General features: G+C 41.2%; 1 protein-coding gene across 5 annotated transcripts in view; it reads left to right on the top strand.

The window, feature by feature from the left end:
* The window catches only part of ELAPOR2 (endosome-lysosome associated apoptosis and autophagy regulator family member 2), a 184,185-nt gene that overhangs the window by 73,460 nt on the left and 83,838 nt on the right, over nucleotides 1-26,887 (top strand). For all 5 annotated transcript variants that reach the window (XM_034667227.1, XM_034667214.1, XM_034667211.1 and 2 more), the window contains exon 2: nucleotides 14,676-14,796. Coding sequence is in view for 3 of the 5 variants with exons in the window: in XM_034667214.1 (XP_034523105.1) it covers nucleotides 14,676-14,796 (121 nt within the window). In the remaining 2 variants the exon portion in view is untranslated. The remainder of the gene's footprint in view (nucleotides 1-14,675; nucleotides 14,797-26,887) is intronic.

Raw genomic sequence — 26,887 nt, 5'->3', positions numbered from 1 at the left:
TCAGTAATCTCCCGTAATCTACATTCGTGGGCGTGGATTTTTTTAAGACCAGCTTCTATTTTCGTTTTTTCTTCTACTAACCCATCCTCCAATTCGCTAATGCGTTCCTTTGCCTCAGTGACCCTGGCCGTCAGAGCCTCTAGTTTTGACTGCATTTGGCTCATAGATTTTTAATTACTGTCAGATTCGCTCTCATTTCTGCCCTTAGGGATTCTATATTCTCAGTAACATTTTCGTTAATACTTTTTTCAAGTCTACTCATCATCTTGACCATTGTTGCTCTGAATTCCATTTCTGATAATTGTGATACATCTATATGTATTAATTCTGTGGCAGAGGCCACAGACTCATTATCTTTTCTTTGCTGGGGGGGACTTCTCCTTCTTGTCATTCTGATGATGAGAAATTGCGGGGTTGTCCAGAGCCCAAGTTATTGACTGGGACCCAGGCCGTGCGCCCTTGTTTTATAGAGATCTTAGGGATGTGGGCTTCTTCTTTAAAGATTTTATTTATTTATTTGAGAAAGAGAGACAGACAGACAGCAAGAAAGGGAACCTAAGCAGGGGAATGGGAGAGGAAGAAGCAGGCTCTGGTGGAGAAGCCCGATGAGGGACTCCTTTCCGGAACGTTGTGATCACACCCTAATCCGAAGACAGGAGATTAATGACTGCGCCACTCAGGCCCTCCGGGTTGTGGGCTTCTTGATTTTTCAGCCTGCCTTCTGGGGGAGGGGCCTGCCGGCCAGTACTCAAAAAACCCTGTTTGGGTAGAGTCTCCGTGTCCCCTGCAAGGGGGGATGGGGATGGGCACCCTGTGAGCTGGTATTTCCGGGCTTTTGTTCTCTGGCGGCTTTCCCTGGCGGTTTGCTATGCCTCTTCTGAGAGTCAGAGCAGCAGCGGCTGAAATTCAGCCTCTGTCTCAGAACAGAGGGATCGCAGATCGTTCTCCACTGGTGTTCTGGCCACTTTAACTCTGTTTCTGTTGGTGCTGCTCAACCCTGCAGCATCCCAGGCTGTGCGCCCCACACCCGGCGTCCCAGCCCTCACTTCCAGGGCCGATGCGTCTCTGTCCTTTGTGTTTCCAACCCCGCCAGCTGCCAGTCGCCAATCGCCAGCCGCCCTGCGCGGGCTCCCGGAGCTCCCGGTCTCCGTCTGGTGTCTCGCGGGTGCTGACCGCGAGTCCGCCTGCTCCCTCGTGCAGGTGGCCCTCCAGCCGCCAGCCGCCCCGTGCACGGTCCCAGAGCTCCCAGTCTCAGCCTGAATCCAGTGAGCACACCGGAGCTCTGGAGCTCCGTGAGATGCTTGGTGGCGCACGCTCCTGGCTCATGGACTCAGTCTGCTGTTTCCAGGGTGCGGGTCCGCCCGCTCCCTGGTGCAGGTGGCCCGCCAGCCGCCCCGCGCGCGCTCCCGGAGCTTCCGTTCTCAGTCTGCTGTCTCAAGCGTGCGGGTCCGCGGTCTGTCCGCTCCCCCGTGCAGGTGGCTACCACTTCCCGGTGCCCTGACACGGTGGCTCCCTCCCCCTTCTGTTTATCTTCCGATATCTGTGCGCGGTTTCACGGCTCCCTGCTTCGTACCTTGATACTCAGCGCTGGAGATGTTCATTTGTAGAGATCCAGATGTATCTTCCTGCGTCCCAGCCTGATTCTGTGGATGTTCCTGCTGGTCTGGTATCTATCCAGCTCAACTCAGGGGACCGGCTGAAAAAGGGGTCCCCTACTCCTCCACCATCTTAACTCTCCCCTACCTGGCACAGATTTTATCTGACCCATGTCTTGGGACTTTTGCCCTTAAGGCCTTGCTGGGTGATTGACACTCGTCAGAGAAACTAAGGAATGATAATGGAATAATCCTTCAGCAATATCCTTTGAATTTTTGCATGTCCTACCAGGTACTTTATCCTAAAGTCAGGAGAAATACGAGCATTTTTTATGTCTTAGCAAAGCACCTGCCTGAACTCAGAGAAAGCAATACATCGTAACTGTAGGAAAATGTGAAAATACAGAATCACAAAAGAGAAAATAGAAATCACTATGTTTGGCATTCAGTTCACTGTTGTCAGCCTTTTGGGATACATACCTGAGTCACTTTTCCATGTAGTGATTATGCACTCATACACTTTGAAAGGGTTTAGGCACAGTGTTTCTTAACCTTGATATGACGCTGAAGCGTCGGAAGTATTGTTGTTATTAAGTATGGCACTGGCATTATCATTTTAGAATGGACTCTGTACAATCCTGCCATGAGTACACAATAATTTATTAACCAGTCTTTTATTTTTGCATATTTAGATTATTTTCAAGTTTTTAGTATTTTACATACTCCAAAAATGCAAACCTATTGTGGTTTTCTTGGGTCACATGAATGGAAATGGAAGTGGAGTTGATGTGTCATGGGGTATATTTAATATATTTCTGAAACTTTTGATGCAGTTTCTCTTGGTGCTTATTAAATAGTAAGTAGTTGCTCAAATTTGGCAGAAGTAAGGGTGCCTTTTCAGTTTCAGCCTGATTCATATAAAAAAAACTGTAGTTTCTATTTCAGGCAGATAAGCTTGCAGCCATATGTAATTAGACATAACAGGTGGATTTCCAAGGATTTAGCTTTTCTCCCTTTTGGAAAATTGAATTCTACATACCATGGTACAGTTTTAATTTGGGTTAGGAAAAAAAAAAAAAGAAAAATTACCTCCACTCAAGAAACGCTTCAAAAGTTAAACCGATTATCCCTCCCTCCTAGGAAATTCTATATTCCGAGCGATAGATCGCTTTTTTGTTTGGATGTTGTTATATAATGGGGATTGGTACCACCTTCAGACCAGGCAAGTGTGGCTCCTACCTTGGTCTCTGCTGTAGAGGGCCTAATTCTGGTCATTCTCCAGTTGTGTTCCTCTTCTTGTCTTGTCAGCGAGCCAAGGAGCCGTGCCCACCTGGATGTCATGTCCTGCACTCCCCGCACCCTTTTATATCATGCTGTGGATGGCATGACTTTGGAAGGCTCAGGTTTGCCTTCAGGGCCTTCCTGGACTTTTTTCTAGGTGCATCCTGATTGTAGAGTGCGATGGGGGGAGGAGTGCTGACAGACTGGATGTGCCTCCTGGGTCATCACTTGTATGTGTGGAGGCTGTTTAAGGTGTGGGGTGGGTATAGGAGAGGAAAGGGCACCTCGGTTTAGACCCTTGCCTTTGGTTCTGCAAATGTTAGGGGTGAGCCTGGGGGAGAACCTGCTACATGGTGCTTTGTTTTTGTACATGTGTACTGAGGCTATTACCAGATACCAGCAGAGAGAGAAAAGGCATGTGTTAGAGCCTGGAGGCAAGGAAGAGGATAGCATATTTGATCCCCTTTCAATATTTCATACATGAAACAGGGTAAGAAATGAAATATGGAGAAGCAGATAGAGAATGAATCAAGAAAGACCTTTTATACTATGCTAGGATAATGAGATTTTTCTTCAGCCAGCTAGAAACATCGCAAGGTTTTGAGCAGGGATGACATAATTAGAACTGGCTGGGGAGTGTCATGGAGGAGCAGAAGACAGGTGCCACTTAGGCTGTTGGTGGTAGTCAGTCCAGGCAGCAGGAGACGGTCAATGAAAAAGGACAGTGGCCAGGATGGCGGAGATAAGACCCTTGCTCACTCTGAGGGCTATTGTGTGGCCCAATTCAAGTAGGAAAATGTTATGAAAATTGTTTTGGAAAGCTTTTAAGGTTCTGCAGATGTTGTTAGTGTTATTGTTAATAACAAAATAATTATTGTATTTGTGGACAAAGGACAAAATTGAGATTCCAGCTAATCTCAATTTAAATGTAAGCAGATGTGAAACTCAGCTGAAATGATAGGGGTAACAGTCCTAATGTGAGGTGTCACATTCCCCTGAGGGCTCCTTTGGGAGCAGGAAGGTGGCTCTGCTAGTCTTGGAGATGGTGGTCCAAATGGAAAAGATGGCGGTGTTGGAGTTGGCTGGGCTCAGGTTTCAGTGTTGCTGAGAAAATGTCCTTGAGGTGGGTGTCATCATTCAGTGGGTGGCTGTTCACATGGTCCCCCGTTGTCAGTAAGGCCTTTCCTTCCATCTGCTGCACTCATGTCTCTGAATCTATAACCTCCCTAATTCTGTTTTTCTAGAGGAAATAATCCTTGTCTCTCACCATGATGTAGAAGGGAGTTGGGAAGGAAGGGTCTACATTCTTCAGATTTTCAACTGGTCTTGCTGTTTGTAGATTTTTTTGCTGAGATACTTGATCCTTTCAACCATGAGAGTTCCTGCAGCTCAAATCCACTTTCTGCTTGTTATCATTTGCCTATGTAGCCCTTAGCTTTCAGATTTTCTTGCTTTGATTAGTCAATAAAGCTCATCTTGTGCTTTTCATCTCCCAAAAAACTGTTGACACCTGCATCTATTGTCAATTTCACACCTAATCTCTTTATTTTGTCACCTTAAAGTATTACTGTTTTCACTCGTTACTCCCTTGAGGTATTACTCTTCTGTGGGTTTGTGGGAGCAAAGAGAAACATATATTTAATTCAGCAAGTTTAAATGTAGTTATATAATAACATAATGATTGCATGTGTTTAAAGACTTTATAACACATTTTCCTCAGTACTTTCTATGAGAGTTTTAAAATGAATATTTCTAATATTGATATTATTATAGATTGCCTAGCTGTAGGTTTCTTGAGAAAATTGAAGTTTCCTTCATTTCTTCATTGGCAGACTTGGCTTAGAATTTCTTTTTTTGAAACTTGCCCTCACAGTGCAGGATAGTGCTGGAAGTATTTGGTTTCCCTTTATTAAGAACTGTGAAAATATGAGATATGGACTATCATTGTACACACATAGATTTTTCTTTCAAAGATGCAGAGGAATTTGGGTGCAGAGTGTTGGTTGAGTAGCTCAGGGTCTTGTGTTTTGATGCAGGCAGGCCAGGTCCAAGGACCCGCAGGGTGTCCAAGGGGTCGTTGGCTTCACGCAGGATGGAAGTCAAACATGAGCCAGCAGGAGGTGAGAGCAGAGTTTATGGGAGAGAGAGAGAGACAGACGGAGAGAGAACATGCACGCAGATACAGACAGTCAGTCTGGGAGACCCAGAAAGGAAAGGAGCATGAGTCTTGTCTTTGTTTGGGGTCTGGAGGTTTTTGTTGAGCACTGTGGTCTGGTGCACCTGTCCTCTTGGGCATGCAGGAGCTGGGTAGAGCAAAGACAAGAGCCAAGCGTTATTCTGTGGAGCCAGAGGGCCTTGGTGTGGAGATAGCTAGTGCTGACAGTCTGAAATAAGTATATGATAGCTTTATCAGGTCATTCTCACTCAGTCCTTTCTTAGATGTTATCTATTCTAGAGAAATCCTTAACTCCTGTCCCTTTTAAGGAGGACATATGCTATTTGCATTTTAAGGCCTGTGCAGAGTGGGGTGAGGGTGAAGATCCTAGCAAGGATAGAAGCCAGAGAAGAAGCAAAGGAAGAAAAACAACTTTGTTTTCTCACAGGGTCCCTTCCATTTCCCTATCTCAATTTCACAGTGGTAGGGGTGAGATTGGGACCTGGGTCTGTTGCTGCCAGTTCATTGCCTACCCCTTTACAAGCTTGCACAGAGACACCATAGAAGGAAAATTGTATAAGCTGGATCTTTCCCAGAAGCCCTGGGCATTTTCATTGACACTAAAAAGTAAGCCCCATGAGAGCAGGGACTTGACTGCTTGGTTCATTGCAGTATCCCCAGCATCCACATGTCTACAATTGGCACATGGGCAGCGCCCAATAAATCTATATTGGTTTACGCAACAGAATACCTGAAAGGCCTTGTTTACAAAGATAGACATTGAGCTCAGATTTAAAACATGAACTCTTTCAAAATGATTTCTAAAAAGCAGTAGTGTCTGCAAATGCAGAGAAGAGGATGTGTCATAAATAGATCAGATACCTATTACTTAGCCTGAGGTTCCCATGGTAACTTCATCTTCCTTTTTTAAAAGAAAAATCTGAATATAAATATTGCTGCACGCGGCTACGGTGCACACGTCCTTGGTAATGTAGGCTAAGGAAGTTTTTATTACAAGATCGATGTGCGTCTGCATGAAGTAGTCTCACCCTCCTGACCTTCCCACAGAAGTCTGAGGAGTATGCGTACTCACGGGAGTTGGAGTGGAAGTATTTGCGCTCTGCCCTACCGTCTTGCGCTCTCTTCCCTTCTTGCTGCCTCACCTTCTCAAATATAGGTGCCAGGCTCTTCGCTGAGTACTTCAGTTCCAGAGCTTTTGTCCCAGATGAGCTGCAGTCTCATCAAATACAGGGCTCTGCTCTTCTCAGTGCTTTACATAAAAATGTTCAGAGAGAAGGAACCCTCTATGAAGAAAACGGATTACATTTGCTTCTTTGGGTCCCATTCCTCCGTGTGTGTTCCCTTAAGTATCAGCACTTACTCTTCTTTGAGGCCCCATTCCTCTTCCTGCCTCGATCCTTTTGCTTCTGTGCTACAGTTCGTGCTCATCTAGTGGGTCTTGGTGATTACCTGTGGTCACCTCTTACTTGACTTCAAGGCTAGGCAGGGAGCGTGTGGGAGCTGAAGTTCTCATGGGCGGGTCACAGGCATGAACAGACCTCGGAGTCCAGAAGGTCAGGCCGCTTCATTTGTTATTAGTTCACTCTGTCAGGCGTCTGTCTCTCTGTCCTTAGGCTGCTGTATTTCACTGCATACCTTCCGGCATCTTACCTTCAGGCCTCATCTTGCCGTTTGTCACACCCTATCACACTGGCTAATTTATGAAGGATCTGGTGGCCCTAGAAGACTTACAATCCCTACTGTCTTTCAGGGATTTTGCCTCAAAGCCTTTTCTGGTGGTTTCAGCTCACAGATATTTGGTCTGACTCTGAACTCATTATACAAGAAGTCACATCATGCACATTCTACCTTATTTTTCCAGAAAACATGGCACCTAAAAAGTAAGCCATTTGGGTGCTAGGAAATAGGGATCTGCTAGAAGGCTTAGGGAAAAATTGGCTATGATGAGTTGATTGAGAAGTGCTACAGCATTGTACTTAACGGAGGAGTTAAGGGATTTTTGTGGGTAATTTTCACCAGCTGGAGTTTTTACTTGAACACTGACCTGTGAAGCCACTGTTTCACTTTGGAGCCCTTTGTCTTTATGCTGTCTTACAGAATGATATGGTATGTGTGTGTGTGTGTCCAGTCCACTCCAACAAAATCAGAAGCTTAGTGAGTACAAGGACTATGTGTTTTAATTATTTTAAATCTTCCCCATAGCACTTAGGCCATAGTACTTATTAATAATTAAGTGCCACAAAGTAAAGAATGATATATACTAATGTTAATGTATAAAAATGGTATATATTGATATAGGCATAAATCATTACATATGTTAATGTTTTATATAAAATATGTGTTTGTCAAGATATATATGTACATATGCATATTTTTATATATGAGATTTATTTGAAGCATTGGCTAGCCTATGTGTAGTTAAATTATAACAGTTGTCATCATAATTGGGAGATGATGGGGCACCTGGGTGGCTCAGTTGTTAAGGGTCTGCCTTCAGCTCAGGTCATGATCCCAGGGTCCTGGGATCGAGCCCCGCATCCGGCTCCACTCCCCCTGCTTGTGTTCCCTCTCTCACTGACTCTCTCTCTCTGTCAAATAAATAAATAAAATCTTAAAAAAAAATTGGGAGATGATACCCCATATTTTGTGTGAGTGTCATGAAGCTTTTTTACTATAAATGACTTTTGTGTTTGGGGGTGTCCTCCTTATTAGCAAGGAGCAGGGTGGAGAGTCAGTGGATGAAAAATTATTAAGAGGAGCCATCGGGGTAAGGGAGGATTCTGGCTAAACGGACTTCTAAAATTGGGCAATGCAGAGCTGAACATGGAAGCCCAAAGGCCAAAACTTCTGTGGGAGAGAGCATGCGTGTGGGGGGGTGGTGGAGGGGGATGTACCATGAATTCTACTGAGGGATAATCTTTCCTTAAGTGTTTGGTGATCAGGAGTAATTCCATGTTCTATTTCTTTTTGGGGTTGTTTCCTGGTTCCCACATATTTACACTAAATTTTTCAAAGGATCCTATCATTTTGTTATTTGGGGCAGTGTCTCCATGCCCCAGCATTCTGGGATTTGCAGACATGTCTAAATAGCCGCCATCTTTTGAGTGGAGTAGGGCCAAATGTTTCGCCCAGTTTATGTTTTGGAGAGTATGGCTTGTGACCTCGTTGTGTTGTTCTTAGAGCTGCACTCTGACTCATGTCAATCTGTTTGGTGATAACCTACCTGGAGCCTGAAAAGGAGGGAAAATTATCAGGAATTCTACCCCCGTAACTTGGCAGGAAAACTTGTGAAACATGTTGAAATAGGCGGGTGTCCTGCTTGGTGCCCTTTGTTGAAAGATCAGTTGCTATGGGAGCCTGTACCTTTGTCTTTGAACTATTTTACAACATTTCTGAGGTATAGGAAACCGATAGTCCTACAAATGACTCCTGTCCGTGGAAATGAGAGTGCGTTTTATCCTTTGGAATGCAACTGACCATTACCCTCTGGATATTTACCCCTCTGCTTCTCTTAGTTCATTTTACTTTCTGGATTGCCCGCTTCTGTGTGTTCATTGAATTCTCCTTTGAACTGGTTAACATGTTATTGATTGACTTGCTGATTAATGATAAATAAAATCTTTGATGTGTATTAATTCCATGTTTGTATAAGAAAAAATTTTACCTTTTTAATTGCTCTTTAACACTTGGGAATTCTCCTTTCCAAGGGAACAATTTAAGTGTTCAATGGTTAGGTGCGTCTGTGGCTAGAGGTTTGGGGAGTTGGCTGTAAATCAGTACCGTGAATGCCACTCAGAATATTTGAGGAGTAGAGATTGTATCTTTAGTGATTTTACTACATCATAGTATTTCTTACATCTTTGCTGTGGATTTAAGGGTCGCTTTCAGAAACAATTTTTAAAAAATGCTTTGTTCCCAGCCCAGATGAAGTGGCCTAGTAAATAATTTAAAACCCATCTAGCTTGGCCTACAATCTAAATTCTTGCCCCTAAGTACTGCCCTCTCCATGAAATAGGTCTGCATTTCAGTATTTTTAAATTATAAATAAACACATTAAATCTTTCTGCTGCAATCCTAAGAATTTTGTGACATAAGAGTAGAGGTCAGTTATCTGGAGGAGGCAGGTAGGATAAAGAATTTTAGGAAACTAATTGGCATATGACATCTACCATTATAGCTAGAGAATACAATATGCCTTTGACCTGTTCTTATTGCTGTTCTCATCTCCTAACTGGCAACTTGAATGACACAGAAGCAATGGTCCAGTGGTCAAACAGAGCTTTCTGAGCTTCCTATTTATTCTGGGGCCTTCATTTGAAATTCATGTCACACTTCTCAGCATCATTATTTTGCAAGGATGATAGCAAATTACCTGCATCTTACATACGAGGGCCAGGAACTTCTCAGTGGGATATGAAAATAGGAAAGACTTCCTAATACAAATAACTGGGAACGAGAGAAACAACAGAGTCATTACGTAAGTGCATGGCTGGTCAAGGCTTTTCTGCAATGGGGGATTATAATAGGCTGAATAATGTTCTCCTGCCCAAGTCCTAATCCTTGCAACCTGTGAATGTTACCTTTAGGGGTGAATAAGAATCCTGAGATGGGAGATTATCTGAGGGGCCCTAAATACAATCACAGTGGGAGGAGGCAGAGACTGAAGTAATGTGGCCACAAGCCAACCAATGCTGGTGGCCACTGGGAGCTGGAAAAGGCAAGGAATGGATTCTTCCCTGGAATCTCCAGAGGGAGCCTGGCCTGGCTGATGCCTCAGTGATATCTGAAGACAGAATAGTGAGAAGACATCTCTGTGTTAAGCTCCTAACTTTGTGGTAATACGTTACAGCAGCCATGGGAAAACCAATATAGAGTTTGCTATCTGGTAGTGGGGAGCTCCTCTAACAAATACCTAAAAATGTGGAGGTGGCTTTAGAATTGGGTAAGGAACAGGAATTGGAAGAATTTGAAGACACATGATAGGGAAAGCCTGGATTGCCTAGAACAGACGGTTGGCAGAGATAGGGATGTCAGAGGCTGCCAGCGAGGACTCAGTGAGGAGCATGGTGGAAAAAGCCAAGATTTTCTTAGAGAAAATGGAAACTGTCATAAGCGCAGTGTTGGTAGAAATACTAAAGGTGCTACTGGTTAGGGCCGAGAAGAAGATGAGGCATATGCCTTTGGAAATTGGAGGAAAGATGATCCCTGTTATGTAGTAGCAGGAAAGGTAGCTGAATTTTGTTCTATGGTTGTGTGGAAGGCAACACTTACAAGTGACGAACTTGGTTATTTCCAGAGGAGACTTATGTATTGAAGGTATGGCCTGGTTTCTTCTTGCTGCTTATAGTAAAATGTGAGAGGAAATAGGCAAATTGACAGAAAATTCTTAAACAAAAAGGGAAGCAGACTTGATGATTTGGGAAATTTTGTCCAGATTGCAAAAGATGGTAAAATTAGGAGACCCACACACAGTTGGGAAACTATGCTGTGGGGAGAAAGAAGCCAAAGAGTGTGTCTGGAAAACCTTTTGCTAGCGCTACAGAAATTAGGTGTCTGACTCATGGGTCTCTTTAACCACCTCAGCAGAAGCCAGGAATAGGGATGGGACTGTCAAGGAAAGATCTGTGGAGGCTTGTCCGCCTAAGGACATGAATCCTGTGACACGCACAGGAGACCCACAGGGTATTTGGTAACATCAGCAGAAGTACTGCCAGCTTGACTGAGAGACAGAGGTGGAGGAAATGGAGGAAGGCGTTGGAATCCCCCAATTGTACAGTCAAGAAACAGCCTAAGAAAATTGCTCAGCTGCAAACATGTTCTACTTTTCAGAAAACAAAACAAAACAAAACAAAAACTTGAGAACAGCTCTGAGGTTGGAGCCTTGGGCACCATGTTGGAGCCGTAAAGTACAGGGGATTATTTCTAGGCCTTGAAACCTAATGGAATCAGCCCTGCTGGAGTTTTGAAGTTATTTGGGACTGTTGACTTATTCCTTCCATTCCTCCCTTCCAGTTTATCTCTTTTGGACTGGGAATATCTGTAACTGTTGTTAAGATCCAAACCCCTTGTATTTTGGAAGCAGGTAAAACAGGTCTCAGTTGGAGAGGAATTTTGCCCCAATATAGATCATAACCAGAGTGTCCCCATACCCAATTTAGAGGATTACATTTGGAATTTTTGAGCTGATGAGATACTGATGAGGTTTTGGACTTGGAGTCAATGCTGTAATGGGCTGAGACTTGAGCTGATGTTGGGTTATGGTGAAGGTATTTGGCATGTGAGAGAGACATGCATCTTTGGGGCCAGAGGGTGGACTGTGGTAAGCTGAATAATGTTTCCTGCCCCCACAAGAAAAGATATGCATGTCCTCATCCCTGGAACCCATGAATTATCTTTTCTAGAAAAAAGGACTTTGAGGATGTGACTAAGTTAAGATGGGGAAATTACTCTTTATTATCTAGGTGTATCCTATATGTAATCACAAGTGTACTTATAAGTATGAAGCAGAGGGAAATAAGACAGAAGAGGAGAAGGTAGTGTGACCCCAGAGGCAGACACTGGGGTGATGCTCCCATAAGCCAATGAATGCCAGCAGCCGCCAGAAGCAGAAAGAGGCAAGGAGTGAGTTCTCCCCTCGATCCTCTGGAGGAAGGCTGACACCTTGATTTTGGCCCAGTGATACTGATGTTGGACTTCTTGCCTCCTTAACTGTGAATGGATAAATGAGTGCTATCTTCAATGGCTGTGTGGTGACTTCTTGTAGCAGCCATGGAAAACGAACACAGACACAGAGGGCATCAGAGGGTTCCTGCTTCTCTGTGTATTCTTGTATTCTGTTTGAATATGAGCCATCTTTAAGATGACTGGTAGACTGGGTAACCATCAGGCTTTTATATTAGAAACTTTTACCACTCCTTCTATTTTAAAACAGTAACCTTCTCGTTGAAGCATAATGGCATTATATAAACTGAGAACCCTGGTAGATAAACACAAGGCTTGACTTTGGCTCTCAGCTATGCTGCATACTAGCTGGCCATCCCTGGCTAAATCACTTACTCAATTGGAGTTTCAGTTGAACAATGGTAATATTATTCACGGTCCTTCCTGAACCATATAATTGTTAATGAGTATTTAATGAAATAGATGTATGTGAAAAATACCAGATAAAGAATATATGTCCTATAATGTTCACCTATTACTTATGCTCCTTCTAGCTATATCAAACCTATGATCTATTTTGCACAGAAATCAGTGACCACATTAAATAGGTTTCCCCCTTGGATTAGATGCTACCAGAGGGATTTTGGGTTCAGATTTTTGAACACTTTAAAGCTTTTGATACCTACAGATCTACTTCTCTCCAGAAAGGTTGTACCACTTAACTCTCTGATGGGAAGCCCACAAGTGCTCCTTTTACTGCCCTGTAACCTCAGAAAGCTTTTAAACATTATTTTAAAATGTTGTGTCAACTTGATGAATATAGTTTGTATTTCTTTTGTGAGGTTTAACTTTTTTAATTTGTATTGATCTTTAATGAATTGCTTATGGCCTTTGACCATATTTCACATAATTATTTGTCCTTCTCTGGGCTGGTTTTTAGAAACACAGGTTTGTTAAGTTAATTAATCTTTGCTGTAATTTGTGTCTTCACTGATGTGTTGTTTATCTTTTACTTTATGATAACTTTTGTGCTTAACCTTTGTATGTGGTTAAATTTAGTGAACTCTTTTTTTTTTTAAAGACTTTATCTATCTGTCTATCTATCTATCACGGGGGGGGGGAGAGTGCACAAGCAGGGGGAGCAGCAGGCTCCCCACTGAGCAAGGATCCCAGTGTGGGACTCCATCCCAGGACCCTGGGATCGTGACCTGAGCTGAAGGCAGACACTTAACCAACTAAGCCACCCAGTCTTCCCAAATTTAGTGAATTTTTATAGCTTTCTTTTCTCCCTTCCTTCTTCTCTCCCTCCTCCCGTCTTTCCATCTGGAAGGTCTTTCCCATTTGGCTGCTTTTATTGATTTTTTTTTTTTAAGGTACGTAGATTTGCCCTTAACTGATAGTAAGGTATATTTGAAATCCAGGATACTGTCAACTTAATCTCAGATTACCTGTTGTCAAGCTTGGTCAAAAGATTGAGTGGAAAAAAAATAATATTCAGAGGTGATTGCCTGAAGGGTATACTAAATTTTGTTTCTGCCGTATAAAGCCTTTGCTTCCAGCCTGATAATCCCACCTCTCTAACTTAAGATCCCTCCTCATTTTATCTTAAGTATATGCAGAAATTGAAGTAGAAGAAACAGAAACTCAAAACGTTTGTGCCTTACCACATCTGCACTAACTCCTTTCTCTGTATCATCATCTCTACCTTCACCATCCTTAGTAAGGATAATAATTCAATAATTCAACCATACGTCAAGTGCTAACGCACTGTAGCCTCACATACCTAACATTTTACATGTGTTATCTTAATTAATTTCCACAACAACGATACAAGGTAGGAAATATTATTCTCATTTTCCTAATGAAATTGGATGCTTTGAGAGGTTAAGCGGCTTGCCCAGTATCACACAGATTGTACTTGGTGTAATGGGATGTGAGTTTAAGCGCAGACCTTTCTGATTTCAGAACTCATTTCTTAACTGGTATTCTTTCCATGTGTATGCATGCCCACATATGCACAGGTGCGCGCGCACACACACACGCACACACCTTACACACCTGATTTCCCAATGTTGATATGACTTGATATTTCTGTTCTCTTTGGTCACTGATACAGTAAGGGAGGCAAAATAGAGTGGATGAATCCAAATGGCAACATCCAAGATATTAAACTGAATAAATAAGATGTTGAACTGAAAATATTTGAGGGAAGGTTTAGAATTTCTTTCATTCTCAAAATGCTCCAATGACGTTGTGTCCTTGCTCCCCCTCAGTTCAAGCATCTCACACATGTAATGTGCTCGGACCAGGGGAGGAGGTCATTGTGAAAATTTTAAAGCATCCAGAGGCTAGAGATAAGTGGGTTGGTCTTAATTTGGCATTAAATAAATGTCTCTTTTATAGTCTGTGATTGATGGCAGCCTGCTGTGGTGGATGTGTATGGAGCCTGGGAAAGGTGCTTAAAAAACTGCTCGTCCTTTACTAGCATTTGGATGATTAATTATTATACCTGCTGTTAAATTTTAAACAGAGTGAGAATTAGGTCAGTGGGAATAGTTTGTTCTTTCTTTGAAAAACTGGGGACAGTGGTGGCATTCAGTTTCCGAGTATTATTTAGCTCTTAGAATCACATTTATCAATTATTTGAATCTTAAAAAATCTGCAAGAGAAATAGGGAAGTGTAGCCTTTTCGGGGAGGTGAAACTAAAGGTCAGTGGTCACAGCTTGAGTGCTTTGACTGTCCCTCATCCTATCCTCAACGCCTACTCACTGCCTTGCCTGATAATTTTTGATAAAACAAAACAAAACAAAACACAAAGCCCTGCTTGGTGTGAATGGAAGAGGGTAAAAGCAAAGAGGACACTTTGGAATCAGCCTTGCAGGAAGGTTGGGGTGATGGAGAAAGCACAGCTGTCCCATGAAAACTGGCTCTAACAAAGGCTTGTTTCTGTGATTGTTTGCAGAACGATTACCACTTTGAATACACAGAATGTGACAGCAGTGGCTCCAGGTGGAGAGTTGCCATTCCGAATTCTGCAGTGGACTGCTCTGGCCTGCCTGACCCCGTGAGAGGCAAAGAATGCAGTATGTTTTGACGTTTGCACCATTTGTTTTCCTGATTAAACTGTATCCCTTCAGCCCAGAAGTGAATGTAAATGGATATAAAAGACTTTGGGAAAAAGGAACATAGAGCATTGATGTCTAGCAGAGCAAAAGCTTCTTCTTAACACTCGGTGCCCTTATGCCTGAAGTCTGTAATGAGACACAGGCAAAATTAAAGGATGCTATTTTTATTTATGTTTTTTTTTTTTTAATCTGTTTAAGGTCTGGTTTACTGTCTCAGTTGAAACTTTGGAGAGTCGAGTGGCAGAATCTCTCTTTAATGGATTTTTTTCTTTACATTTTAAAAAAGTTTTCAAAAACTTCGGGAAAATATATATAACATAAAATTTACCATCTCAGCCATTTTTAAGTGTAGAGTTCAGCAGCATGCGGTACATTCCCATGGTCGTGCTGTCATCACCAACATCCATGCACATGCACAAAACTCCGCCATTTAGCAGTGGGGTTTCTTTTTTTAATCCTTAGACATCGTGTAATTTGTCTTTTTAGCGTAACCTACGGAGAGATGGTATAATTGATGAATATCTCATTCGGTACCTTGTGTTAGCAACAAACAGGTTGGAAGGGCAACATTATGAATGAGTAGAGAAATAGGTTATTAAATTTGTTTTCATTTGTAAACTGCATTTTTTTAATCCTTTCATTTGGTGAGTGATGGGCTCCTGCAGTGGAGTAGTCTTGGGGTAGATTGGAGTTCAAAGCTGAAAAGCAAGACTGAGGTTATGTTGGTTTTCCTGCTGTCTCTCAAATGGTCTTCTTAAAAGCTTAGTTTTTCTGTTTCCAAATAAAAGAGCAGATGGATAAGCAAATTATTAAATGATAGCTAATTCCTTCCCATTCATAGAATGTGTCTCTCTTACTGGTGAGATGAGTATTGGCCTAGGTGGTAGGTTTACTGAAAAAAGGGGGACAGGAAGGTAGCAGTAGTCCCATGGGGAAAATGAGTGGACAAAACCATTATTTTTAGTGAATGATACTAAATGAACACAGAGAGAACCTGGGATCCCTGTAGCCAGGGAAAGAGTTCAGTCTAGCAAGACTCAAGAGAAGAGTGGTGTCAGATTAGAATAAATCTCTACAAGCTGGGGTGTTTTCAGCAACTGTGCAGAAAGAGCATCAGCTCTCAGTAAGGGAGGATTTGTGTGCAAAATGGAAACTGTCTGCAAAATACTTATGAAGTTAGGTTGTTGTAAAATGCTTCAGTTACTTTCCTAGAAAATCGGTATATTATTTATCTCTATTTACTTTTTACTTATGGGTTAATTCCTTGGTTCCCTTGTAAACAACCCGGGTGTGCGTGGGGGTGGGGGGTGGACTACTGAACCATCATGAACATTCTTCCTCATGTAGGTGCTGTGCTGGCTGGCACTGGCTTTTGAAAGCTGATTGTTAGTTTGAAATGGACCTGTCCAGAGTATTACACCATGGGATTTGGCGAACACTAGAAATCATGTGCCTCTCTTCCCCTGAGAGCTAGTTGTTAAACACTTATTAGCATACCACTGATTACATTTATTGGCCAAAGGTTCAAAAATCTGTCATAGAATTGATGCTTAAATAGGAATTATTTCTATTTGAGGATGGCCTTTTTTGCATGTTATTTAGACGTGGAAATGTGGAAAATGTATAGTTTTCCACAATGTTATGAATCTGATACTGGAGCTGGAACTTTTCAAAAAAAAATTGACTCGTTATCAAGTCTCTGTTAGTTATTACTTTAAAAATGATGCTGACTTTAAAAATGACAATACTTATGTCATGGCTGGGAACATTTTTTATTTTGGTGTTTTGTCTGAAGTCTGAATTTTCAGCGATTTACACATAATATGATTATGTCTGCTCTAGAAACCATTGGTCTGGCCTCTAAAATGTGGCTTTTTTTTAATATGGTAAAGGTATGCGAATATAAATTATTTTACAATGCACAAAAAGCATCACATATCTAAGTAACTTAGAAGCTCAGTTAATTCATAGCATTAATCATGGTGCTTACCATGTTCCTAGCCATTAAAGTACTGCAGATGCAGTTAGGGTAATAACTGAGTATTTCCTCAGGGCCTTAGATTTTCTATTGCTAAGAATAGCTATCATTTCTCACGCATGGACTGTATGCTAAACACGGCGCTTAGTCCCATTGTATCCTTACAACAACCCTCTCAGGTAGATATCAGTGTTTCCATTTCATTGATGAGAAAACTCAGAGTTAAAGAAGGAAGTACCTTACCACAGGTCTCAGAGCCAGGATGTGGCAGATCTGGGATTCAAATCCAGACATGTCTGACTCCAGAGCCTGTCTCTTACCCCCTGATTTAGACTGCCACTTCTGGATTCGGGCCTTGCAGGGCCCCATGTGGGAGATGTAAAGCGCTGTTGGTGGGTATCTTCAAGGGAAAACTGTAGGCACTCTTGTGCTTCAAGGACAAAGGAGGGTAAAAGCGTCCTGGTTCAGGAATGGCATGCTGCTTGTAAGCTGTGCCTGAACAATGCCAAGACCTTGGATGGCGAGCGATGCCCGTAGCTGCTAGACTCAGCAGTCATGCCATAATGAGATGGCATAGCAGTTGGGTCACAAAGAAAAAATAAAACTATGGCGTGTGGCAGCTTCAAATCAGTGAGGACTATCTAGGGCAAGGACTGTGTAGGGCTTAATTTCCCCGTGTCCCAATGTCTCCAAAGGAAGTCAAACCCAGAGTTTGGCCTCAGTTGAAATTGCTGTAGACCCTTCAGAATGTAATTGGGAAGACTTTTTTCTTTCTTATCAAAAGAAAGCAGTGCAGGCCTTTCCTTAGGAAAAGGCTTATAGGAGTGTTGAAGCAGCACTTGTAAATTTTTCAGGGAATTGAAGGGCAAGCTATATTATATAATTGTCATTTAAAAAATCGTATAAACTCTGGCTGCAGGGCTTCTCGAAGTGAAGTGAATGAAGCTCGCGTTGTGCTAGAACCATGGGTGGGCTGTGAGCTGCAAGCTTATGGGGCTCAGGAAACGGCATGGAGAGGCCTCTGGTTATTAACTGACAGCGGCTCCTGTCGTCCTCCTGTCCCCTCTGCTGTGGAAGGCTCCACAGTCTCCAGGTGGTACTGCTCGAAGGGCAGGCCACTGAGATGCCCTCATGTCCCTCCTTCTGTCTGCTGATTCCAGACTTAGCTTAGAGAACTTTGCTGCTTCTCCAAAGCCCTGGTGCCAAGAGTCTTGTGTTGGTGGGATCCCCCATCACTGAGGTCTTGGTATTGCTGACACAGCTAGAAGACAGCATGCCATTTCTGAACCACAACACTCCTCGTCTTCCCCCAGAAGAAGAGGATATAACCGCCATCCTTACTCTGTCTCTTTTCTACTGTTGGGTCACTTCCCTAAAATCATCCCTTGACTCTCTGGGGTCTCCTTGACCTTCTTAGATCATTAGACACAACAGTGTTTTGGAATGCTTGCCTGGGTGGGGATACCTTCTCTCTCCTCCCTCATCTCTCCTTCCCTCCCTCCCCCTCTGTCTCTCTCTCCCTTCCTTTCTCTCTATCGCTCTCTCACTGAAGAAAAGGCCCTTTTGTCTCAAACCAAACCAAACCTTACAAATAAAAGCCTGGGGGCACCTGAGTGGCTCAGTCTGTTAAGCGTCTCCCTGGTGAATTCAGCTCAGGTCATGATCTCAGGGTCATGGGATCAGGCCCCATGTCCAGCTCTGAGCTCAGTGCATGGAGTCTGCTTGTCCTTCTCCCTCTGCTCCTCCCCTTGTTCTTTCTCTCTCTCAAATAAATAAGTAAAATCTTTAAAAAAAAAAAAGAAAGAAAGAAAGAAAGAAAGAAAGAAAGAAAGAAAGAAAGAAAGAAAGAAAGAAAAGCCTGGCTACTAGGAGTGGGGAGAGAATTCCTCTACCTATTTCCTTACGTATTTTCAGAAAAATCTAGAACCCTGAGGGGGAAATAAACATGATGAGATACGTCTTCCTCTTAGGAGTTACCTTCTATTGCTTATTCCCTCAAATATTAGTCAGTGTGACTTTGAGTACAACCATAACACACTTGTCTAATTGAGGATGACTCTTTAAGATAGCTGTGATTCCATTTGATATGTTGTCATCCAACTGGTCATAGTCTTGTGGACATTTTTAATCTTGTACTTTAATATTTCTATAAAGTTCTAATATTTGGTTTTCTTGGATCAAAAAGTGCTCATGTACAGAGTAGAAAAAACCTCGAAAATAAATTTTTTCCCTTCTTCTTGATTCCTCTCAGATCTGTATTTTTACGTATTTACAAGCAGAGTAACTCATGACAAGTTTGGGTCAATAGCTTTTGATTTCAGTTTAGAAGTGAAGGAAGGGGAAGGCTTCTCAGGGAGAGAGATTCGGCTTTAGCTTTCTGAGTGGGAGATTGAGAAATCCACTCCTTGGCATTGAAGCTCTTGTTGCTGTAGGCTTTTCCCCAGGATGCAACTCCTAGGGTGTTTCTGTTGTGTGAACGTTGTTGCTGGTACAGGAGCAGGCGCACGTGGGGGCCCTGGGCACATGGTGCTGGGTGCCGATCACGGAGCATGCCATGAGTCTGTTCCAGGGACTACTGACCCCGAGAAATACTTCATGGAAACAAAGAAGTATTTCAGGGTTTTCTGTGGTGAAATACGAGTTAAGTTTGGAAAATGGTGAATCCCCTCATGGGGGGATGCAGTGAACATTTTCATATTGAAGTCTCTCCGAAACCTAATAAACACGTATAGAACATTTCCTGTGTGTTAAGTGCATCCTGTTTTACTCAGTTTGCCAAGTTTAGTTGATTACAGGCCTCTTTTATCTAATGTGTAGTTGGACCCCACATGCTAATTTCTGCAGATGTAATTTTTGGAAAACACAGGTGTAAGCACACATGCCTGGCTAATATAGTAATTTTTAAAAAAGATTTTTGTTATTTATTCTAGAGAGAGAGAGAGAGAGTGGGGGGAGGAGCAGAGGGAGAGGAAAAAGCAGACTTGATGCACTGAGCATAGAGCCTGACAGGGTCAATTTCAAGATCTTGAGATCATGATCTGAGCTGAAACCAAGAGCTAGAGGCTTACCTGACTGAACCACCCAAAGGCTCCTAATTTAGTAAATTTTTATATGGCATTACTTATACCAGATTTAACTAATTTCATGTAATTTCTTTGCTCTACAAGGTTCATTGGCCATCTTACTGTACTGGTGTCTAGTTAAAGACCTCCCATGGGTGATGATGGTCAGATGTGGTGAACACCTGAGATTAAATTCCAGATCTGCAACCAACTTGTATGTCTTGGGCAAAATATTTAGTTCACAGCTATTTATTGGGCTTTAATTCATTCACTGAACAAGCATTTATCATTTCCTATATTCTTGACAATAGGGATCCAAAAATAAACTTAAAAGGATTGCTGTTTTCCATGACCTTTCAATCTAATAAGAGAGCAAATAAGTAATAAGTTACTTATGGTATAGGGGCAGAATGAATGAAAGATGGAAATACCTGAGGTGATCTTACCAAGGAGAGATGGATGACTTCCGCTCGCAGGAAGAGGGCTCACAGTGAAGCAGATGTAAGTTTGAAGTTCAGAGTCATCTGTTTTAGCTAAATGACCTCAGAAAATTATCTAAGCCTTGGCAGGTTCATATGAAAAATTGTTACTGAGAAAGAATTATTACTAAGAATTGTTACGGAAAAGTTGTTCATGTGAAAAATCCTTACTGAGGATTGAGTTAATAAATGCCATATTTAATGGGCCATATGTGTTAATTCTCTGAGGACCTCTGAAGCAAACCCCAAAAGAAGTTTTAGAATTCAGGGATGCGAAGTGGCATTTGGGGCATAGGAAACATGGGCACAGGTGCAGATTGGGGGCAGCACCCACAAAACTGGGTGCTTTGTGAAAGCTGCATGGCTGGCTGTCAGACAGAGTCTGAGAGAGGACAGAGTTTCTGGCAAATCTCACAGGCTCCTCTGTGTCATACCAAGGACTTTGACCTGGAGACAGCTATTCATGGGTGTCCGAGGGAGTTAGATGAGGTGATACATATAACCTATACTGCCAGGAATCATAATTGTAATATAACTTAATAGTAATAATAATGTAAAATGATAATGACCAATCATTCTTTGCTACATGCCAGGCACAATTGTAACTGTTTTACTTGTATTCACTCAAATTCATTTCTGCATCACCACAACCTTGTGAAGTAGGTACTTGGCAGAATGGGGATTTGAACCCAGGCAGTCCAGCTCCTGGGTTCATGTTCTTAACTTCTATGGTGTCCTGACTCTTCAGAATATACTACAGCATATACTGAACTGGTCTTAGTCCCCCTTCTTGAGGCATCCATGCTTCCCGAACATTTATATCTTGTCTGAATTGTGATGCAAGTTAATATATGGATAACCGAATGATTTAAAAAAAATAGCATGTAAAGGCTCAGATATATTGTTTTGTGGGTCATTTTAATGGATTAATGATCTCGTTGTAGATTTCATTCTTAATTGTATATATTTCTCTGAAAGGTGAAAGAATAACATTCAGAAAAATGATCTCGTAGATTTCATTCTTAATTGTATATATTTCTCTGAAAGGTAAAAGAATAACATTCAGAATTTAGGGCACATTTGTAGTTACATCCTCATATACAATGAGAAGTTGGTTAGTTAATGTTTTTTCCCCTGTGCCTAGAGTATTGTTAGTGCTTAATACATATAGTATACTTTCAGTATTCAATGTCTATTAGGAAAAAAAATGAGTACTTTCTTCAACTATAGAAATTCTTAATTTAGAAGAGTCCTTTTTCGTTCATCTCAAGAAATGAAGCTGTAACCCTCTCAAGGCTCCTCACATAGCTCCAGCACCCTGGACTGTTTGTGGATTAGAAACCTGGGGTGTCCTGAATTAGAGACTGACTTCGCTGTTTCATTCTATAGGTGAAACACAGAGATCTGATCAGATTTGTGAAAGTTCATTCTGTATGGAAAAGGACAGGAATATTTAGTCCTCGGTCGGCTTTGTTTGGAATGTTGATGCCTCAAGTTCCAGGTGGGAAGAGTGTTGAAGTTAATGGGTTCTGCAGCACAGCAGTGGCAGGTGAAAGGCCTGAGTGAACAGGATTATGAAAAGAACAGCTCAAAAATCAGGCTTGACGTCAGTTGTGTTTGATGGGAGCTACGGTTGAGGGAGGTTCTCTGAAAAACATGTTTTATAAGGAGGTGAGAGAACTCAGCCCTTAAAATTGCAGAATCAAGGGCAACAAGACTATTAGGAAGTAGAGGATGACGGACACCTTCTAAGAAAGAGGAAAAGTTCAGGATGATAAGAATCAAAGTGTTAGGACGTTGAGAAAACTGATTTTGCAAGTGCATTGTTCTGCCCCCTTTGGTGACCTCATCAAGTACTCTCAACGTTTTCCTTCCCCTGACCTTCTCAGCTGTATTTTTTTCTATAAAAACACAGTCATCTTGTGCCCGATGGACTGGAATTGGTCTTCTCCCCCATCAGACACTTGGGTCAGGAAGCCACAATAAAATCCATTTTTTTTTTTTAAGATGAAAACTACCTTAGCTCTCTCATGAAAAGTTGGAAACTAATTTAATGGGGATCGTTCTCTCTTGTGTTTCATGGATCATTTTTCCAGGCAGGAGTTGGTGGGGTTTTTTGTGTGGGGGAGGGAGTGGGTATTCCGGCCCATCAGTCCCCTTGAGGAAGGATAGGGACAGTCATATGGTACTACCTGACAGGACTGTGTGAGTTGTGAGGACCCAGTCGCTGGAAAGGATGTTAGAGGTGAGAATTCATTTTCAGAGATGTAGAGGCAGTGCTTTTACTAAATACTCTTTTCAGAGAACAGGGAATTAGAGAACATGAGCCAGAACTGGTTTGTATTAATGTACTTGTTTATATGTCTCCCTTTCATTTTTATAAAATGAGATATTAAAACAGTTTTTCTTTTTTTCTTTCATTTTTTTAAGATTTTATTTATTTCTTTGTCAGAGAAAGAGAGGGAGAGTGCACAAACAGGGGGAGCTGCAGGCAGAGGGAGAAGCATGCTCCCTGCTGAGCAAAGAGCCTGATGTGGGACTCGATCTCAGGACCCTGGGATCATGACCTGAGCTGAAGGCAGATGCTTAACCGACTGAGCCACCCAGGTGTTTCATAGTTTTTTTTTGTTTGTTTGTTTTTCTTTTTAAAGAATTTCACAAGTAGGAACTTAAAAAGGCTGTGTTCCAATGTTCTCTTCATCACAGCACTGAGAGAGGAAAAAGAAGAGCTGAGACTTGCTGGGCTCAGTATTGTGTTCGATTTCTCATAGATGCCATTTTCTACTTTATTTTGTTTTCAGTGAGAATTATAATAATAAACCTGGCAGGCAGTTGAAGTTTTAATTATTTGATAATGATAATTGATGGGCTGAATGATTAATGAAGGTTAAACTTATCATTTTTGCGGCCCACAAACTACGCATTATCATCCCTGTTTGTGCTGCCCTCAACGGCCATGAATAATAATGGTTGCGAGTATCCTTGTGGTGTAATCAATAACAGCAGTGTCTACAGCTTTAACCTAATTTTTTAAACTTACTCTATGCTTATTTAAATGAAACTAAACAACTGAAGAAAAAGAGGCATATTTGCTTATTTCTGGAATTGATTTAATTATTTATTTCCCATAAATGTATATAATTATTTTTTATTTAGTATTAATTTAGGTTAACAGATAAGATAGATTTTACAGTGAATTTAGTTTCATGAATATAAATTTTGAATCTATTTTGAGGAAGATAAGTCTAGACTAGATTAAAATAGAATCTCCATCAGAGTAGGGATTGTTTCCAAAATATCCTTAGTGTCTAGCATTTGGCAACCAAATACTAGGTACTCAAGAAGTATTTGTTGAATGACTTCCTGTGATTCCCAGATACTTACCTGTAATGACATTGTATATGCTTCCTAATTCATCAGCATCCCATTAAAAATTGATAATTTGGGGGGCACCTGGGTGGCTCAGTCAGTTAAGCATCGAACTCTTGATTTTGGCTCAGGTCGTGATCTCAGGATTATGAGTTTGGGCCTAGTGTGGAGCCTACTTAGAAAAAATTTTTTTAAAAATAATTGAAAATTCTTTTATTACTATGTATTATTGCTGTTTACTGTTCAGAAAACAAATTTCAGTAATGAATAATCTTGAATTAAACAGAAAAATAGATGAATTATGAATAAATGTAATTAATATCATCTTTCAAAGCATGAGGTCTCTGGAGGAAGAAAAAGCAAAATTAAAAGGCCCTTGTGGTGAGAAGATTAAATAGATATTCTTTATTGTTAGGCATAAATCATAGATGATAATCAGCATAGAAATGATGAATTCAGTAGCTGTTATTTAGTACATTGTACTGGGTGGTTGCATAATAGTGATGTTTTGAATTTTCATGTCCCTTTTCACTGTCAGAGTGGTTTCCAGTGTCTCATGGGACCACAGCAGTCCTATGATGGAGGAAGCGAAGTGGTATTCTCACTGGAATGTGAACAAATGAAGGCACAGAGGGTTAAGTAAATTGCGCCAGCCTTTTGCTAGTTGGTGACAGATGAATATAAATGCTTTTTTTCCATATCTGATTCTTCACACCTGCATATTTCAACCTTTCCGGATTTGCAGTAGCAGAAATTGAGGTCAGAGTAGAGGCATAAAGCTGAGAACAAGGACACTGACTTTAGCACATGACCTCTTGGTTACAATTTAGACTTGAAGAGGATGGATTTTCAACATCAGTCTTTCTCTGGGTACTTAGGGAAAATATTGTGAAATCCCACACTGAGCCCATTGTTACTTAGTGTGTGACCTTATGCAAATCAGGTTTTTCTGTTCTTATGGCAGAACTTTGGAGTCTGCTTAACTTTAATTCAATTCAGATACTCTAGGATTTTGAGGTTGTTGAAGAAAAATTGTATTTATTTTAGAAATGATTAATTGTTCAAATGAAACCTAGTCAACTGACATTTACAGCAGTTAAAACAACTACTTACAATAACTGTCTATCATCCTGCTTTTGTTAAAAGGGTCCTATGTCATACTCTAAAGAAATCTGAATGAAAAGAGTGTCATGCCTAAGATTGTAGAAACTTCTATAATCCAACTAAAAATCAGAGGCCAAGAGAGCAGTGTTGCAGTAGAAAGTGGGGGAAAAAAAAAAGAGAGAAGAAAAAGGAAGTGGCGTCAGCTAAGATGGAATATACTAGAAAAGGGAAAGCTGGTCATCACTGGTGACTGCCTAAAGAAGTGGGCAGTGCCGTGCTGACATAATCTCATGGAGTAAATTTTGTTTAGCAAGAACATGTGGCTCTTCTCCTCCTTTGACATGTGGCTTGAGAGCTGGCTTCCAGGGTGCAAAAAAGATTTGAGGAATAGCAAATGATTAAAATACAAAAAGGTTCAGACTCCTCAGTTTCCCGGTGTCATTAAAGGCCCTATACCGATTTGACTAGCTTTGAGCACATAATTATTCTAAGGAGATATAAAATCGTCAGGCCTGTGGCAAAATTCTTATTGCCCCAGACCCTGGAATTGTATTATTAATAACAATACAGTGAGTGCTTTATGTCAGGCACACTGCTGAGTGCTTCATGTGGAATAGCTCATTGAAACCCATAGCAATTCTTTGAAATAGATGCTATTACTATCTTCCTTTCATAGACGAGGATATTGAGACTTATGGAAGTTAGCAGCTTGCTAAAATATTCCATGAACGTGTGTTTTAGGACACACGTTCCCCACTGAAGGTGGGGAATGGTTATTGCTCAACATGTACAATAATGAATACTGTTCAACAATTCAAGACGGGAAATGGAGAATGATGTCAAATATAATAATGGATTCATTTGAAATTGCTTGCACTTTTGCATCGATTATAGTAATTGCCTAAGTTGAATTTTCTTGGGGCACTTGCTTTGGAATCAGACCTAAATTTGAATATCAGTTTTGCCACTTGTTAATGGGTACCCTCCTAATTGGATTATTTAAATGTACTGTGCCTCATTTTCCTCCTCTGGTAAATGGGCATAATATCATTCTCCTTCACAGGTCTGTTATAAACATGTCGCTCTGAAATATTTGCAAATTCACCTACTTTATAAAGTTTATTTGTGACCCCCCCACATCAGTACAAATAATACTTTAACAGTCATTTGCTGACATATACAGAGCTTTAAAATTTAAATTCAAATTTAAAAATTAAAATTAAAATTCAAAAATTTGTGTCACCCGATCATATGGTCTCCGCTGAGGTCAAACAATTCTGCCAAACAAAGTCACTTTCTGCCTTATTTCTCATAGTGTCAACAGGTGTCCTCTTCACAATCTAATGCCACTTTTTTCTGCATTTTTATACTTTTTTTTGGGTGATTTTGCTCTCTAAAATTAGGCTCCCAAATGTGCTGCAGTACTAGTTAGTGTTTGTAAGCGCAAGAAGCCTGTGCTGTGCCTCATGGAGAAAATACGTGGGTTCAATAAGCTTAGTTCAAGGATGAATTGTAGTGCTGTTGGCCGTAAGTTCAATGTTAATGAATCAACAATGTATATTAAATAAGATGTTTTTCAACTGAAACACACATAAAACAAGGTTATGTATTGATCTGTTGCTGAAGATACTGTGACCACAGTCTCACAGAAGCCTAATCCTGGATTTTACCATGAATAAAAAGAATTGACTGTGTAATAAATACTCAAAACATTCACTGTCAGCTTTATCTTTCAGCTTTCCTTCTGGTCTAGAGAAGGAAGCATCTCTGAAAGAGTTGAGGCTATTCTCAGTGATTTTAATGGGACAATGAACACTCTGAAATAACACAACACAATCTTCTTAGCTTCCAGAGTCCCTTTTAACACCTTACAAAATATTACTCCTTATTAATTAAAAGTTCAGTTTAGGACACTAGACGAAACTATCTTCTAACTAAACTAAACATAAAATTGTGTTATCAGAAAGTAAATATTTTCAGCCCAGCAGGTGATACAATCCTTGCTGCAACTATTCAGCTCTGCTACTGTGGTACAAAAGCAGCTATAGACAATATGT

Source organism: Ailuropoda melanoleuca, chromosome 1 (genome assembly GCF_002007445.2).
Source record: "Ailuropoda melanoleuca isolate Jingjing chromosome 1, ASM200744v2, whole genome shotgun sequence".
Classification (NCBI taxonomy): domain Eukaryota; kingdom Metazoa; phylum Chordata; class Mammalia; order Carnivora; family Ursidae; genus Ailuropoda; species Ailuropoda melanoleuca.
This window is presented reverse-complemented; position numbering and strand designations above follow the sequence as displayed.